The sequence below is a fragment of the Aptenodytes patagonicus genome, chromosome 1 (assembly GCF_965638725.1).
Source record: "Aptenodytes patagonicus chromosome 1, bAptPat1.pri.cur, whole genome shotgun sequence".
NCBI lineage: Eukaryota > Metazoa > Chordata > Aves > Sphenisciformes > Spheniscidae > Aptenodytes > Aptenodytes patagonicus.
The window spans coordinates 76,895,712-76,914,297 of NC_134949.1; the positions used below are offsets into that span (position 1 = coordinate 76,895,712).

Genomic DNA, 18,586 nt, shown 5'->3' on the forward strand with positions numbered 1-18,586 from the left:
GAAAGCCTCGCAGCGAGTCGCCGACTCCTCACATCAGACCCGAGGAGGCAGAGAGAGCTAACGTGCCTCAGGGACCAGCAGAAAACCCTGAGGCCGTTCGGCTTGAGCCTGTTCCTCTCCATCAGTGACGCTCACATCCATCACAATCCCTGCGTCTGCCCACCTTCAACCAGGGCTGCCCCTGGCCTGCCAGTTACAGGCTAAACAAAAAGCACTTGAGCAAATTATCCACCTAACTGCCACCCAACCTTCAGGAAAGGTGGCAATCTGACCCATTCTCCTCAACGGAACAATTTGTGCCTGAAATAAAAGAAATCCTCGCTTTCATTTCTGGATTCGGCCTCTGTCCATTCAGGACTGTACTGATGCCATCTGCTTTGTCACTTAGAAGAAATGGATGCATACCCACAGCCTGGTCTCCCATGCAAGACAACCAGCCTGGGTTTCCCAGCAGTCTTGGATTCAGCAACACACATTTCCCTGCACCTCTAGCACCAAGAATAAGTGAGACAGACATATATAAAATGACACACTTTATTAAAAGTTACATTCAGCAGCAATGGACATATTTACTTAAGTAGATTTTAACTGTCAAGGAGCTTATAATGATAAATCCCTCTAAGGCATTAAAAGCTCTTAGATGTTTTAACTTCTTCGCAATCATTTCATATAAATAGGTAAGGTAAATGATGCTTGCCTAAGAACAGGATACCCCAGTTGCATTAAACAAAGATATACATATAAATGTATGTATAAAACAATGATTTTTTTGTTATAAACTCGTTGATGGGGATATTTCACAATCTTTAAGGCTTGGGCTCTGGCCCTGCAACTATTATTCACATAAGAAGTCTCCTGTTTAAGTTACCACGTGCGAGCATACAGATTGCCCACACGGATGAGAGCTGCAGGGCAGGGCCTAAGCTTTGGCAGAATCAGCAAAAACGTCAAAACGCTCAGTGAAATATATTTACAATCTGTGACAGTAGCATCACCTACTGTTATTGATTACGGAGGTCTCTCGGAAACTATCGACAGCAGAAAGGCACCGTGGCAAAGGCTAATTGGCATCTGTTAGCTCTTAGTTGTTGACATTGAAGCTCTCCCTTCCGAAGAGCAGTATTTGGGCTCTTGAGCCTTGGGGACATCATTTGGGGTGCGAGACAGAGAGAGCACCAGCGGCATGCAACTGCAGGCCTGAGCTCAGGGCACAAACGCATCAAGTCTCAACTTTTTCCAGCTCCAACAGCAGAAACCTCCCTTGATATGCAGTGGTTCATTTGCTTCTTCCGAGTGTAAATAAGAAAAATGCCAACCACTTCCAGTATTAGCCAACCACCCACCCCCCAATAAATCATGATCGTTTAATTTATCTTCATTCCATTAAGCTGTGCTTTATGCCTCTAATAAGCATATGTGTGAGGAAGAAGAAATTGCTGTTGAAACAGAAGCTGTGACTAGATCTGATGAACTGCATAAACTCATTTGAATTAATACAGCTGCAGGGTCTGATTCTCTACCAACTTACCACCGACTTTATGTTTGTGTGCAACTCCTTTGGCTTCATGACGTACAATAGGTCTAGTCAGAAAGGCAAATCTGGCTTTATGTTACACTGGTGGCTGGTTACTGCACAGCGTGTGGCTGATGCAAACTCCCAGAATCAATTCACTGCAAGTCTCCCAGTGCTGAACGCCAATTAGTACGTGAAGCCCTGTCCTCACTGACAGGCGAGGCTTATGGAAGGGGTTTTCACCACCACAGCAATACTGGAGCAGTAGCATCAAGACCTCATACACAGTAAGCGTGAAGGAAAGGCACACTCCAAGCTTTATTCCTAAAATATCTCAGTCGTTCTTTGAAGACAACTGCTTTTCTGTATTCTGCTTTGACCTAGCAGCTTTCCTACCATCAGCTCCCCATGCCACAGCCGCATCTGCTCTGCTCTCCAAAGACCAGCCTGTTCTCTGGTCTTTGGAGTGGAAAAGGTTACTCCAGCCTCAGAAGCAAACACGCAGCGTCCAACCCAGCTCCCGTTGCCTCCACGCACTCCCTCTGCCTGGGAAGCAGCTGATGTCTGGCTGCAGCAAGGCTGCGAGCCCGACACCAGCAGAGGAGTCGCAGACAATTTAGTCTCCCACCACTCAGTTTCACTGGCCTTGTGCCATTCCTGATAACCACCACTTGCTCTTCACCTTAGCACAGGGAGGCAGAGTGCTGGCTGGATGTGGGAGAATTTCTTTCAGGAAAAATAGACCCTAAACCTGGAAATGGCCATCACCGCTCACAACCAGGATGCTCTGTGGACTAAAGGACAGTCAACAGAAAGAGATTTTCTTTCCGTAAAATACACAAATCCCTGCTTTCTACACAGTATTTTTGAAGGACACAATTGAAGCCAATGGGAGATGTTTTAATGGTAGAAGAGTCAGACCCTAAAGTACATTATTTTTATCTCAGCCACCTCACTGGCACAAAAAAAGAGACGGCTTCCGAGAACAGGCTTGAATTTGGGATGAAGAGAGGGAAATGCCCCTTCCTTCCCTTTACTCCAGGTCTGTTGGTTTGAATCGTGCCTTAAATAAGACGACAGAATTTCTTCAGGGAGAAACTAGAAATAGTGGAGCCAGTAATATTTTCACCTTTGATCAAAATGGCTTTTATAACAAACTGGAAATGTTACAGGGGGAAAACCATTGCAAAAATATTTTGGTTTAAAAAGTGACTCCACGTAATGGAGGTGCATTTTCAAATGCACCAAGGACAATTAGGTACCCAAAACCCATTGAAAATGAAAGTGAACTGGGACCACAACTCACATTTGTGCCCCCAAAATCTTCTCCTAAAAGAGAGAAGAGCCCTCTTGGGCTCTGTGGAAACCCTGTAACTTTTCTTTTAAAGCCATCCTAAGAAATACAGAATACAGCAGAAACCTGCACACCTGACTCGGCTGCCGCCTTTCGTAGAGCCTAGAGCTGGAAGGAGCTCCTCCGGCATTGCCCCCCGTCCCCCAGCAGCCAGGCCTGTGGGGAGAGGCCACTCCTGCAAGCCCCTGAAAGAGGAAGGGTGGGCAACGGCAGGCTAAGCCCACGAGCTTTAGCTCAGAAGAAAGCTGGCAAAATATGGTGCTTATTTACTCAAGTCAACTCTCGCTGAAGATGAGTTTATGGAAGGTAGTGACACCATTACAGCTCCATACAGAAAGACATTTCTAAGCTTTTTTTAAAAAAATAAAATCCCATACGTGCTTCAGACTACAGGTATAATTTTTTTTCCCCTGAATCCTCCATTGGAACTTGAATTTAAAACACAGTTTAACTCCTCAGTATGTGAAATCTCACGGCCACATTAATCAAGAACATCTGAAGCCAGGAGAAAGAAATTACTTCCAGTTATGTTGTCAGTGTTATGTGCATAACATTCCCACAGCTGTAGATCCATTGTGCTCCATGTTATAAATAAGAAATCGCATGGTGACAGCTAAAATTCAAAAGCGTTAATGTTTCTCTTTGCAACTTTTTTCAATTTTTTTTCTTCTTTTTTTTTTTTTCAGTCTTTTGAGGTTTCTCCCCTTTCCCTCCTAGTAGAAGTTACTTGAAGCAACATTATTGCTTACTCAACTGACATATTTACGGTAATTAAAAAATACTAAATGCCAAGCAAATGTGACTAATGTTGCTATTTGGCAAATAAGCCAGAAACGACTTCTATTGATTCCGAACCAGGCTGTCGTATTTGCGTTAATAAACATTCCTCCTTCTTCTGCTCATTGCGGTTATCCCAGCGCTTTAGGGAGAAGTCTGAAGGCAGCTCTAAGGACGCGGCCAAACGCTGCCCCGACCTCTGTCGCACACGGCAGCTACCGCCGAAGCAATCGAGTCGCTGAGCGCAAACGCAGCTGAGTCGGGCCCCGTGGACGAATACAAACGAGCTCCCTTGTATCTCTCGCATTCTAGGTTGTGGTCCCTTTCAACCATGAAAAACAGCTACAAATTGTTCCCAGAGCTAAACCACTTAACATCTTGGCACTTGGTTGTTTTTAACTTTGTAACAATAGGCACTGTTCACTCCTCTCAATCTCAGCTTTTTATTCTATAATAAAGCAGGAATACTGATGAAAGGCTAGTCACGGCTTCTCCCCGTGGTATCAGGGTGGTGGCATGTGATGATTCACATGGGGTGTGTTTGATCCAAGAAAGCCCAGCCTCTGCTTATTCTTCCTTTGTTCTGTCATCTAAGGTGGAAAGGCAGAAAGAGATGAGTTGAGAATTTTTTCTCTTTTTTTTTTTTTCCTTTTTACTATTATTTAGCAGTCGCAGAGCAAGATACATGTAAGCAAAACAACAGGGAGTGGAATTCTTTTCTTCAGCACTGAAAATTACAAGACATGCCTTTGAAGCGGGAGATCTGTTTCCTGCAAAGTATGGACATTTTATTCTCATTTGTACATCACTCTTATCCAGCGGCAGGTCTTGCAGTGTATTATTTGCACTGCTATCATGTTGCGTAGCCCTGCAAAGGGTCAGCATTTGCACTTGGTGCTGTACAATCACAGAATTAAAAGATGGTCCCAGCCCCAGAGAGTTTAAATTTAAGCGAGGAGAGAACAGATTCTGCCAGAGGGGGATAAAAAAACCACCACGACAGTACGGGTAAGCACAATAAGCAAGGATCTCAGCACATCCAGCCTAAACCTTTGTCAAGTTTTTCACAGGGAAAAAGAGTTTTAAGGAAGGATTTGAAGGGGGATAATTAGATAACTCTGTTGATGCCACTGAAGTTCTTCCCATAAAGAAAACACAAAGACGCTGTTCTGAAACTGTAATGAGCAAACCAGAGATGACCAGCATCTTTAGCAGAGAAGGAGCTGGCCTTTTGATCCTGAAGTGAGAGGAAACAGTAAGGTGGTTTAGGCAGGAGGAGGGCTTTAAGGGAGGCCAGCAGCTCGTACTCCACACGGGAGAGAAGGGGGAGCTGCGGGAGGGGCACAAAGACAAGGGCGACACAAGCAAAGCAACAGGCTCGGCGAATTGTTTTCGCAACAGCACTGTTGATATTCTTAGTGGGGAAGAAAAATCCAAGTGCCAGATTCAGAAAGCTTTTCTACTGGTTCCCATCAGTATGCAGCTATTTCTGATGCTATGCCTTTTTTATTGCCGGGTTACGCAGTAGCTGCATATGCAAAGCCCATGATCGCTTCTGCAGTTCTCCCTCTGTCCTCGCACACTCACTGGGAGGATTTCATAACTAATTCCCCCTCGGCTTTTCTCCTTACCTGTTTTCTGCTGTTGCTAATGGAGTACAATTTCATTCCAAACCCGTACCAGTGTATCTACTCAGAAAGCTTACTGGAGGGAAAAATAAAACCTTTCTAAGACAAAAGTCTCTTTTGTAACACTGTCCTGACTGTGACCTGATGAAAGGTAGCACGTTCACCCACATGTGCTCAGGTTGTTACCCACTGCAGGACACTTACCTGTTCCTTGAGCTCAGCAAGCTGACTGGAAAGCTGTTTTACAAGGCTCATGGTTGACTCCAGCCTCTCTTGCAGGTTCCTGATTTCATTTTGCTCACTGTCGCCTTCATTGCTAACCAGGGACATGGCTCTCATCCGAGGGAACCAGTCCAAATTCTTCTCCTACACGGGTATTAGAAAAATTAGTAATGTTAGTAGGGGTTTACGCAGCGCCGCTAAGCTGAGACTAGAGAACGAAAACTCAGAAGGACTTCTACTCAGTGGATGACACACAGCAAGTGAACTTAAGAAGCAGTAAGTTCAGAAAGTATTTTACACAAGCATTTTTATTCTTGGTTCTCCTTAGCTACAAAGAAGGCACCAACTGCAGAATCTTGGTTCCCCACAGCTGCACCTGTATTGCAGCGTGGGCAGCGTCGGCACATTCATCCACGGCTCTGGCATGCAGAAACGCCCACTGGGTCAGCTCTGGGGAGACTTCTCTGGTACACTAGCACCAGGAAAGCCTGAGTGCTCCCTGCGTTTTGCTCTTAAGTGTATGCAGGGACACATTTCCCCACTGTCTCTTCAGCTTGGCTGGCCTCCATCTGTTTTGGCTGTCCTTGCAGCAATGTCAGCGAGCCAGCATCAGGAAAACAAGACAAGCCAGAGTCCTCTTCAGACTGGCCGGGAGCGTGCCTACTGCAAGAGCAGAGGGACCTTGGATTGAATTCAGCTGCCCACAACAGAAGATCTGGGGTCCTGGGAATGGCTTAGGCTTCAGCGTGCTATTCAGATTGTACACCTTAGGCAAATGCAAGCACAACCCCACGGCCAAAGGCTAACCTGCTAAGGACCAAGCACTGCATGGAATAGCACGGCATTGAGTGTTTCTCTATTCATGGACTCAGGCTATGAATTTAATAATGGTAAAAATACTGTAAATAGATGATACAAGTCAGGAAGGTGCTGCGTGTCAGTATGAGCCTGAATTGTCTCCATGGCTCAGGGGCACAGATATTTGTGTGCAAAGCCTACCAGACGGAGGAGACTGGAGGGTGCGAGCCTAGGAGGAGAGGCAACCATGTGGCAAGCAACCCGATTTGCCTTAAGGCACGAGATGAGGGAAACAGGTCCTGTAGCTGGTGATGCGTTACATCAACGCACCTCTGCCCTCCACCTTGGGGGGCGTGGGAGGATGTGGTTAGATCATATGCATGGTGTTTTGCAACGGGCCCCTACGGACACGTGCACTTGATAACTTTAGAAGAGAAACAGAATGAGCTGGAGTGTGTTTCTTCCAGACTCCTGCACTGTGAATGGCCCCACACAAATAGCACTGTATCGGAAAGAAAAGGAGGAAAAGAGGAGAGGAGGAGAGCAGTAAAAGAAAGGAGTTCTTTCCAGAAGTCCACCTACAAGACTCCTGGCAGGCAAGAGCTGTGCTACTTACGTTGTCTGGGCTTGGTATTTGCTAAAGTTTTAAGCGCATCGAACTTACTGTAGTCTCAGACTTTGCCTCACCATGAAAATACAAAAGCCACCAATGATTCTGCAGTATTTACGGCTGGGCAGCCCAGGGCAGCCATACGTGAGCAGGTTCCACACGGGCTGGCCTGGCAGAGCTGAGAGCCCGGGGATGCGCCAAGTGAATACAGCTTTATTGTGCTTCCAGAGAAAGTTGCTTTCAACTATGTAGTGCTCTGCCCTGATCACCAAACCCTTCCCTCCTACAGCAACATGGTCTAGAAACAACCAAGCTAACCCTTGGTAAGCATGGAAGCACTTATGGTATTCATGTTTTTCCACTATTTGCATTAGCCCAGTCCCCTCTGTTACCCTGGATAAGACTAAATGCAAAGCCATAAGAATTTTGGCTTGTTTTCTTCTTTTTAACTCAAAACTTCTAATGAGTTTTCATCCGGCTCTGCAACCTCTGGTCCTGTCGCTAAAACGACAAGATGTTCAGGGAATAAGACCGTGCCCCTCCGTTGCATTTTGCAGCCCAGGGCTCAGTCAGCCGTGTGCGCTGGTGGAATGAGGCCTCTTTCCTCGCTGCCCACTTTTTTGAGCCTCGTGATCTCATTATGACAATTTACTGTGGTTACGCATGATGCCATTTTCAATGGGTCATAACTCATTCAAATCAAAACCTGTTTTCACCAGCTCCGCTGGTGAGCTTGAAAGGAGCGCACGTGACCCTCCCTGCTGGATATCCCCAGCGGACACACGGAGCGGTAGACTCCTATTTCTGCTGCATGCGTTTCTGCTTATAAGACCAGCATTCATCTTCTACGAGTACGCTCCGATATTTATTTTAAATTTATTTTGGCTAGGATCTAGCAGAGCATTCATCACGTGCCTAGCGTTAAGCACAGGTGTACTCATTTATACTAAGCTTAGTTTGTGCACAGAGCCTTTCTGGATCAATGCCTTTTTTTTGCAAAATGTTTGCCAGCAAATTTGTCTGCCACTACAGGCACAGAAAGTGAATTCAAAGGAGCTACAGTGAACAGAGCTGCACTTGTATCTGAATGGTTCCTGGAAAGCTCTAGTATCTGCACCCATTACAGCTCCTCTTGCTTGAAGCACCTGAAGATACCAAACACAAGGCCACATGACCGTAGGAGCCAGCTGAGGGGCTAGGAGCCCTTTTTGGCAAGGCTCGCCATAACGCCAAAGTTTCTAAAACCAGGCTGCGCAGGGAGAGCAATCTGAGACTCCATCATTGCAGTTCTTGTGTTTGCCGAGTACTGCTGCCAGGATTGTGAAATGCACTTTGCTAGTTTTGTTTTCCATCTGCCACTCCCTCGCTTCTCCGGGACGCAAGGCAGAGACCGCCGACTGCCTTGGAAAGATTTTTGTGGACTGACCCTCCACCGCACTGCAGCGTCCAGAGGAACACCACAGAAATCCGTGCGGATGCCAGATGTCCTGGCTCAGTGGGCTTGCCTCTCTCGAGGCTCCCAGTGTCACCTGCTTCCCTCCTCCTTGGCACAGCATTATACTTTCTGGGAAGAGGGATGACCAGGAGCAGGTGAAGACAGGGACAGAGCACGCAGCATGTCACCTGCTGCCACATGACGCTGTGGTGCTGATGGTAGCTCTTCAGCTGGAACCACTCTGAACCACATGCCAGCCCGTCTCGGCCACCACGAGCCCCAGAGTCACGGGAACTCAATGACAGACTCCACTCATTCGCGTGGGCCCAGCTTTGCCGTTCCAGCAATGCTGTGATAATCTCTCCCGAGAAAGAAACCCAGCTGTGGTTTAGTTACAGACTGAGAAAATCTGAAAAACATTTTTTTCCAAATATTGTGGAGGATCAAGCAAGGACTTGATCCAAGTTCTAAGAGAAGCTGATGGGTTTGCATGGACCGGAGGTCTCATGAAAAGATGCTACTGACTTTTATAGCTTTTCCTAGCAGCAGAGAGGCAGCAGGTCAAACAGCTGACCACAGGTCTCTCACTTGGTAGTCCTAAGTGCTGTGTTGGGTGCAGGCAGGACTTTGCTTCTTGGTTCTCTACTGCATATACATCTAATGAAATCCAGTCCAGCTGTGTATCTTTGTAATGCAAAGTATCAGAAAGATTCAAAATTCAGTAGGTCAGTAGGAAACACATTCTAGCTCGCCAACCCGTCTTTAAGTTAAAAATACTAATACTAATCTAGCTTTCACCGATAGTTCCATTATAGTACACGCAGTAGCTATATTCCCTTGCTGAACTGCATGCTTTTGCCGGTCAATATTATCTTATTTTTTCATTGCATTATGAACTGCAGAACTTTATTAAAGGGTAGCATGAAAATTAGCTCTGGCGCACAGCCCTATTTGCTGAGTCTATACCACAAACAAGCAGCAATTGCTGCTGGGGACAGAAAACTTGATCACAAACCCGCCAGGATCCAGAAGGCAAATTGGACAAGGCTCCTCTGCCGAAAATTTTAGTGATCTGTAAGTGTTCACAGGGGTACAGGCACTCTGTGACTGCTCAGCTATGGGAAAGCTATTTTTACTTCAAGGTAATTGCTTGCCAATTAACTGGAGGTAGTTACCATGTTTGTACAACCCCAAACATTTGTTCTGGGACTTAAATGTTTATGGGCTCGGTCCAGGGTTCACCTTGACCAACTAACACATGTTAAAGCTGTAACATGCCTCCTCTACGCTGCAGGTGTGCTTCTGCTTCACCTTATTTAACTGGTGCGGGAATGGGATTTTGCAGGGTGTTATCTGTCACGCTTTAGCTATCACTCTTAAAAATCCAACCATTTTGCCCAGGATAGAGCTCACTCAGACATTTTGAACCCAGCCTGGAACCGAGCAGCAATTTGGATGAGGGAGGTAGGCTGCTGGCAGGGAGCAGGGCAAACCTCTGCAAACAGCTGTCACAGGACTCAATCAACAGCCACCAGGTTAGCGCGAGAAGACATAACTTGAGCATAAATGAGCTCACAAAGGGTGAGGTATGTGGATGGGATGCTTAAAAACGAAGTAGCTGTCTGGACACAGAATTAATTGTTAAAATGTACTGAAACCTTCTTTCTAAACAACCGGGGCTGAACGCAGCACATTGTTACTGTTATTTCATTCTTGCACAGGACAGCAGCTATTTGCAGCCCAACCGCAGCAGCCCACCTATGGATCACAGCATCTTCCCGCTCCACACTCCCTCCGCAATCATAACGTGTGCCTCGCAGAATTCATATTTAAGCATACATCTGTGCCCAGGGCACAGAGTCAGCCAGACAGGAAGGCTGCAGGGACAGAAAGGAGCCGCAGCCTCCTCTCCGTGAGTTCAGCTTGGGGGGAAAAAAAAAAAAAAAAGAAAAAAGGCAGGTGGGGCTAGCCAAAAGGCTGCCGGCCAAAGAGACTGCACACGAGCAGAGCAGACATTTCATGTGGCGATCCAGCATGCTCGCTTCCTCCGTCCTCCCCCCTCGGCTGGCGGGACTCAGCGGGAATCACAGCTCACCCGGGGCGAACACCTCTCTGCAAGGTACTCTGGGTACACCCAGCTGCGAGGTGCCAATGGCTAGGGCACACGCCTGAGAAATCACAGGGCTTAGAGGATTTGCTACTTGCGTTTTCTGAGAAACCTCAAACCCTTCTTCTTGGAGAGGCATGCTCAGAGCAAAAGGCTGTGTTTGCCTCCTGAAGTTTTCTATGCAACTTTCTCTTTCCCTTCTGTGGGCTTTCCAGGGGGAGGGCAGATCTGTGGGCTAAGTCCTCCCTTTGGTAAGACATTGCCATTTTTCTGATTTTGCTAGCTTTGGTTGAGCATGGGTGGAGAAAAGACTGAACAAATTTGTTTAGAGTTGCTATACTTTTTAAAAAGTCTCTCTCTCGCCATCCCTGTCCTGTTGGCACAGCCAACTGGCTTCAATTGAGCTCTCACGCTGAGCTGAATCCATGCCTCTGGAGTAATTGGCAGAGGGACGTTTCTTTAGAAGGTGCTGGTTTCACAGGCTAGCAGCAAGATGGATCAGCTGCAGCCAGCAGAAAAGACTGGGCTGAGCCTTTAAAAAATAGATTACTAGATAACAATGAGAGAAAATAGGTCAAAGAGTAGGATGAAGGGGATGAAGTAAAGGAGCAAAGGCAGCCTAATGCATACCTTCTGCCGGTGCCACTGCCATGGGCTCCGAGTGCCACGCCACTGTCAGCTGTACCAGATTTTCATTTCCCCAGCAGACTCTACTGCAGTGACTCTTAGCCCTTTCTACCCCGTGACCCCTCACTGCAACATGAAAACAAGCCGTTTCAGGACTTCCCTCCTATCTATTCAAAAAGAAAAGTGGCAACGACTGCTCGTGACTCCTCCTGGGTTGTGACCTCCCCAGCTGCAGGCATCAGAGCAGGAGACGGGCCTCCACGTCCCCCAGCCCACCGTTCCCCTGTCTGGCACAGATCATTCACTCCTTGGTGACTCAGCGAGGCGAGTGAGACGGCTGTCAGGAGGGTTATTTGTTACCCAATAACGAGGCTGAGAAAACGAGTATGCTTACAGCCCTCCGAGCTCCTCAGCTAGATGGTCACTGAAGAGTGCAGAAGAGGAGCACGGACATCACCGTGAATGCGATGCACAAAGGTGCCTCGGTGGGCTGTGCTGGGCGGTTCGTGGTATCCCACCTTGCGACACACGTTCGTTGGCGTGCAATGAACAGCAACCACCGTGGCAGCCTGGCAGAAGCCTCCTACAGCTTGAGAGAGACTGTAGCCTCTCAAGTGCCCACTGGGGTGGTAAAACCGTGCTGCACTGGCGTTGAGGGGAGCCACCGTCGGTCACCCTGTGGCCTCCAGGCCTGAGGAGCGGCACTGCCGGGAAGTACGGCACAGCTTCACCCTCTGCGACTCAGTTGCGCCCTAGGACCCCTGCCTCAGCATGAAGGCAAACAAACTTGTCAGCATTGCTGCTCTTCAGCAGGCAGCTCGTGTCCTTTCAGGCACGAGAACGAACAGGCCGTTCACTCCCCTTTTTTGAGCCAGCACCTTGAATAAATACTTTAGCGCCGGGTACAAAGAGATCTATTTACTGAGAAATTACTCCATGTGTCTGAAACGTAAATAAGTCCATCCATTCCCTTCCCAGATCTGTTGCCCGTATAAGCAGAGACTGATCAGTCCAAACGACCTTTTGAAAGCTATTATTTTTCTGCTTAGGGACAGAGTCTGGTCCTAAAAGTCTGTAGTAATGTAGCTCCAATAGCCACCTTAAAAAAGGATTTTAAACATGTAAACTATCTTGTGCTTTAGATGACACACGGCAATAACCACTCTGTGATTTAATCACAGACAATAATAATTTGGTTCAGTGCATGATTCAGCTAATCCACAATTTGATAAATGTTCATCCTAAACTACAAACCCAAATAGCTTTCTGCAAATCCTGTTTGACACTTTAATGTTAAGACTGTATTTGATAAGCAATCTGTGCTGTACATGAATATAGGGAGGGAAATTAGGAATTGTTATGCATCTATATGCATCCACAACAGTAATTCAAGGAAAATAAAAATAAACCTTGGCAATTACAGATAAATCTTTATGCAACAAGAAAACTCATAGGTCTGGCTGGGTCTGTATTGGATTGACACATGCTACAGCTTCCACAGCTCATGGAAAAATATAGAAATCTGTTTCCCCCTGAAAGAAGGTTGGAACCATAACACAGACCCACCATCTGCTTTAGCAGCGTCATTGATGCATTTACTTTCATTTTAACTTGGCTGAACGTTTTTGAGGGCTGCAACAGCATCTATCACCGTAATTCTGAAGAATTGTGAGTTCTTCGAGACTGATATCCAGGCCAGTCAGTTATAAATGCCTCAGTGTTTCAGTATCAGCATTCCCGCTTGTGATATCCCTGCAAAAATTATGGCGAGGAATGATAATAAACCTCAAATTGTGAAGATTTTTCTCGGGTGCTGTATGTGGCAGTTTCAATACTCAGCTTGAAACTCTGTAAAGGACCCTGCTTTTCCAGGAACAAACGCGCCAAAATTTCTGCTTATCCAACACACCTAAGGGACTTGGCATTTACCTCTAAGCGATGGAAACGATCATGAAAATAACTTTTTACAGTTGAGACCTAAGTTTGAATGTGATCTCGCACTATTGTTGTGGGCAAAACCATATGCAAATGCTAAGTACATGAGTCAGCGGCGTGCCCTTACAGTGAGAAAGGCCAACCATGACCTGGGCTGCATCAGCAAGAGCGCAGCCAGCACGTCGAGGGAAGCGATCCTGCTTCAGCCCCGAGCAACTTTACCCCGGAAGGTGGAAAGCAGAAACCGAACTACGCAGCTTTGTCACCAGCGCACTGAGACTGTACCCTCCGACTACCCTCCAGGTGGGAACCCGGGGGACCTGCAGGTGTGCAGGGACCGCAGCCAGCCAGGGACTCGCAAGAGTTGCATGGCACAACTTTTGTGTGCTTGGAGGGCCTAAGCTTGTACCCCACCCCAGCACTACTCTCCTTGAAGCCACGTTTGCTTCCTGCGTCTTCCCGTCCCTGTGGCACACGTGCATTTCTCAACTGTTGATTTCTTCCGCTGTTTCAATCACTCTCTGCCGCCTTATCTCTATCACAACCCTGAGAATTGATATTCTCCTCTGCAAATCTTCAAGAATCCCAACACTACTATCTGAAGCTAGTATTTGATGCTTAATATTTGTGCCCTTAAAATAGATATAATTATAGATTTGTGCAAAACACAAGTTTATTTTTCCACATTCCTGTGTTTTTATGTTGTTAGTGGTTACGGGACATGCTTTAGGAAAAACACTTCAGATTATTCATTTAAAATAATGAAATTATTTCTGATATAATCCCTGGATCTTGTGCATAACGAAACAACATCTGGTACAGAGATTAGAAAATAAATGTTCTTGGCTTTTTTTTTTCTTTTGTTAAACAGATGTTGTTGATACAAAACGCAGAACTGTAAATCATAGCCTGCATGTGGACACAGACTGTCACTACTGAGCAGAAATTTACTGTGGCTAGATAGAGATTTGAAACAGCAATGAATCACTGGCTTAGTAACTTTATTCACGTGGGTATGGTTTCAATATTCTGACATTAAGTGCACATGTCCTTAAAAAAAAGAACCTTTTAATGGCAGCATGGGAGGCTCTGGTTTAGTTCCAGCTGTCTCGTTGGTGGAAGCACAGCGTAATGCAATGGCAGCCTCTGCGCAGAGGCACCTGGCAGTTCTCGGTCTCCTCTTTTGCAGCTCGTTGGGGTGCTGCTATTGAATCCTGCAGGCTCGGCTCCCCCAGTGTTGAGAGCGGCCCCTCTTAGTGCCACACCGTGTAGGGCATCCCTGCCACAGGAGAGGGGCTGAGCTGCTCATGCAGCCCCACCACCGCCACCAAAATGCCCGCAGCTCTAACTTCTTTCTCCCTCTCCTTCCCCCGCTGCCCCTGACATCGTTTCAGCAAATTCACCATCCGTTTGCCAGACTGGCTCATGCCTAGCTGAATGGTGACGATATTTCTGCTTCCTGTTGACTGTGTTTAAAGTGAACAGCATTACGATGCTTCTCCCGCCCCTTGCCATTCCTATCAAACTGCTTGCACTAGCACGCTAAAGCTCCCCTTCTTCTGTTCTTCTTTTAATATTGATTTTCTTTTGCAAATCATGCTAGCAGGTGCACTCCAGATACTGAACTTCAGACAAAAGCCAATGGCACTAATCCCACTGCAATGTAACCATAGCCTACAGTATCATGCCACTGCTGGGGACAGAGATGCTGTCTGCTCCTTAGAGACATAACCATTCAGCTGGTCAGGACACCACAAATTTTGACCTGTTTTTGTCAATGTAAGTGCTGGTTTGATCCAGTGGATCAGGGTCTAACTCCATGGTTAAACCCCAAACCATGACCTCTACTTCATATCTTTTGCAGCACAGGATTCAGGGGCATACTTGTTGAAATTTATGGGTTTTTTCACATTTAGCTTTAATTCTCTGGTCCTGTCACCTTCTATTTTGCAAGTACTGTCCATTTCCTAGCTTTAGCTTCAATTTGGTGTAACAGAATCTTTGGGAAATACAAAGACTCAGCTGGAGATTCATTTTTCAGAGGCTCAGGACTTGACCTTGTTTTCAGCTTTACACAGGCAGAGCTTTGCTGATTGCAGCGCGATTGTTCTGGTTTAGGATACTGCCAGAGTTGAGGCATTTTGAATCCTGATCTGAATGTTCCTGCTTTGGGCCCATTTTGACTCTGATATATTTTGCACATGGTGCGGTATGAAAGGACAATTTAAAGAACAACATTTTCTTTTAAAATTAATAAGAATTATTACCTATCACCAACGGGCTATACAGAACTGGTTTTTTAAGCAATGATATAATCATGCATATACCATACGCGTGCATAAATGCACATACTTGAGTATCAGTCAGAGGAGAGGAAAAAGATCCAGGTTTCTCTTTGAAGCGTCTCTTGACAAAACACCACCAAGCAATGGCCACCTTTCAGCCTTATGGGCCTGAACGCTATCAACCTGCTCTCAAATCGCTTGCTCTGTTCAAATGCTTGCCCACGGGTTTTGTACGTTCCTCTGCACGGCGAGCACAACTCCTTGCCTGCGCAGACACGATGGCCAAGGAGAGGCCCCTTGGCAGGTCTGGCTGTGGCTGGGTGAGAGGCAGATCCCACAAGGTGCCACCTGCCTACTGGGAAGCACAGAGCACTTTTATTCCCTTTGGGAAATAGGTGGAAACAGCGAAACTGGGCCCTCAAGGTGAAACGTCTATTCGTTCAGGTTCCTGTCTACTGTGTGCTGTTTTCAGAGGCTGCAAGCATAGATCAATACAAGAGAAAAACACCATGATACTTTGTGAACCTTTATCTGCCTATACTATATTTTCATTTAGTGCTCTTACTCGCACTGCTAGGAAAATATTGAAATGGATCCTCTGTACAGATCTGCTTTTTCTTTTTCTTTGTTTTTCCAGCCCTGCATTTAAATATGGTTTGCTCTGTTCAATTAAAATGCATTTTCTCTTGAGAACAAGCAGATGATCGGTTTCACAAACCTGGAGTTACAATTTTCCTTCAGCAGCACCCAGCAAAATGAAAAACAGAGACAAAACATTTTAATCACGTGTGTATAAAATACACAGGGTTCATTAAATATGATTTAAAGTTGTCTGTTTGTTTTGGAGACTCTTTAAAGCACCCCAAACTCACAGAATTGTAATGTGATTCCTGATCTATTGAATTTTGTAGGATGGCTGTAGTGGGTTCCATTATATATAAATTGGATGCAGCCAATTTACAATCTCCGATATATACTTTTATCTCAAAACGCCCTGTGAGGCAATTGTGTAAAGTACTTTATCAGGGATTGTTGTTGGTAATATTGCAAGATTTCATGATGTAAAAAATACATCAATGTCATTTAAATTGAACAAAACGGTTCCCGTTTTTTCCTGTAGAGCATTTTTAACCATCTTCTCAACAAATTTGTTCAATAAATACTGTATGAAACAAACATTTTGCACTTTGTCCCACAGATACAATTTGCCAACCTGATTGATTTCTTTCTCTACAACTAATCTGATTTCTTTAGGCTATATATCTTCTCTTTTATTAAAGATGATGCAATCTTAGCTTTTTATCATACACACATGCACCACACTAAAAAGAGAGAAGATTCCGTGAACTAGCCTTGCAAGCAAACAGAAACACCTGACACAAATCTCATAAAGCTGATCCCAAAAGATAAATGGCACAATGAGACCAAAGTTATACAAGTTCAGAAACTTATCCATGCAGAGTAATATGGGCTGGTGGATTTTTCTTCCCATGACAGATACAGAAAACAACTTCATCATATCTATAACACCTTCTAAAACAAGCTCACGCTAATGTTGCACCCAACTCCCCCAAATCTTGCTGTCTCCGAACTGTAAGAACTCAGAAGCAGAACTACATTTTTTGTAGCCTTTCCCTGTTTTACTTCTTGCAGAATCTCACCACTATGTTTTGAGTCCAACCAAAGTTACGCTTATTTACTTTTAAATGGTGTTCCTGGTAAGGCAGCAACCTCGGACTCATCTCCCTGTTCTTTTACTAATTGCCCTTAGTCTTTGGGCAAACCCGTAGTCCTTCCTTTCCTCAGCATCTGCAGTTATCTGCCTTGGCTGTGGACAGTTTTGGAGTCTCTTTCCCATTCAAGAAGCCAGAAGCTTAGTACCACTGTAATACAAAGAACAATAATTGTTTTCAAATGTTGCAATAATATTCTCAAACAGCATTGAAGTGTTTTGTGTTTGTTGCTTCTCCCATAGTGCAAAACCAAATTATTTCAGTTTACACGCTTTGGGATCTGCTCGTTACATTGTTCCTCTGGGGTTGAACTTCTTATCGCTATCTGTGACCCCAGTTAAGGTCCAGTTTTCATTAGGCAAAGCCATACACAGCCAGTCCCAGGAGAATTGAGGCTCTGTTACTGCCAGGATTTTAAGCGCAACAGTAGGTGCCTATCCAGTGCCTTGGAGAGCCTTTCCATCATTTGAAATCACAGAATAAAGATCTGCCCACACACAGATCCATCTCAGGCCACATGCTTCTTTAACAAAGGGATAAAAGATGGCTTTTGCAAGCTGCCTGGAAAGTTAACAGCTCTAGTCTCTGGCAGGTCAAGGCGGGAGTGGATTCCAGCAGGGAACCACAGCCCGTGTCCTGCCAGCAGCACTGCTTGGCTTGAGGGCGCTCCAGCTGGAACACCTCCACTCCATGTTCGTGGGGATGTGCAAGTTTCAAGGAACACAGCCTCATGTCCAGACCCCTCCTCGAGTTTTTAAGGCCAGCAGCAAACAAACAAACGGGAACCCTACTCGGCTCATTTATTTTAATTTGCAAATTGAATGAATTGAAGTTGGAAGGAGGCTGTGACTACACTGTATTATCAAGGCAGAACCCATCTTTATAGCAAAATCAGTCTTCAGAGCCTAAATACTGGTCAACAGACAGGTGGCCAAATCTTTCAAACACAGAGGAAATCAAGCTAAGCTTACAACTGAGCCACAATACCAGAGGGTCCAAAAAGACTAGGGCTGGGTAGTTATCCAACCACTGATTCCAGACCTCGGGGGTAAAACCCCCAAATCTCAATGAATATACTTTTGGGGAGTTTTAGGCTCCACTCTAATTTGCAATTACATTACAGCTTTTTATTCAGAAGTGATTTCAAAGGAAAGAGGAAAACAGACGGTTGTGCTGGTGCTGGGACCTGTCCCTTTAGGAGTTAACAAGAACGTGAAGGGCTGAGCACCGAGGCAGCAGGGAGAAGGGCACTGCGCAGTGGCACGGCCATTCCCTCAACGATTCAGCTAGGGGGATGAAGGTTATCACCATACCGTCACTACGCACAGCAAATCTGCCTGTGCTGCAGCACCTGCCGTTGATACCAATCTTTCTCCCGCTCCAGCTAATGGCATCATTTCTAAGGAGGCAGGATCAGATCTGTGGTTTCCCGTTCAAGCAGCAACAGGATAATTAATTTTGCCTGTCTGGAAAGAATGTATATAAACTTAAAGCCACTAAAACCTCAAGCTTTTACAATGAGATACCAAATGAAGCCCACCTTTCCCTTTATTTACCCATAC

General features: G+C 45.7%; 1 protein-coding gene across 2 annotated transcripts in view; it reads right to left on the reverse strand.

Annotated features, from left to right (window-relative positions):
* Positions 1-516: 516 nt before the first annotated feature.
* ITPR2 (inositol 1,4,5-trisphosphate receptor type 2) overlaps positions 517-18,586 on the reverse strand; it is a 271,888-nt gene continuing 253,818 nt past the window's right edge. For both annotated transcript variants that reach the window (XM_076343386.1, XM_076343377.1), the window contains 2 exons: positions 5,477-5,638; positions 517-4,234 (listed from right to left, as the gene is read on the reverse strand). In XM_076343386.1, coding sequence (XP_076199501.1) covers positions 4,148-4,234; positions 5,477-5,638 — 249 coding nt within the window. In that variant the 3' untranslated portion in view covers positions 517-4,147. The remainder of the gene's footprint in view (positions 4,235-5,476; positions 5,639-18,586) is intronic.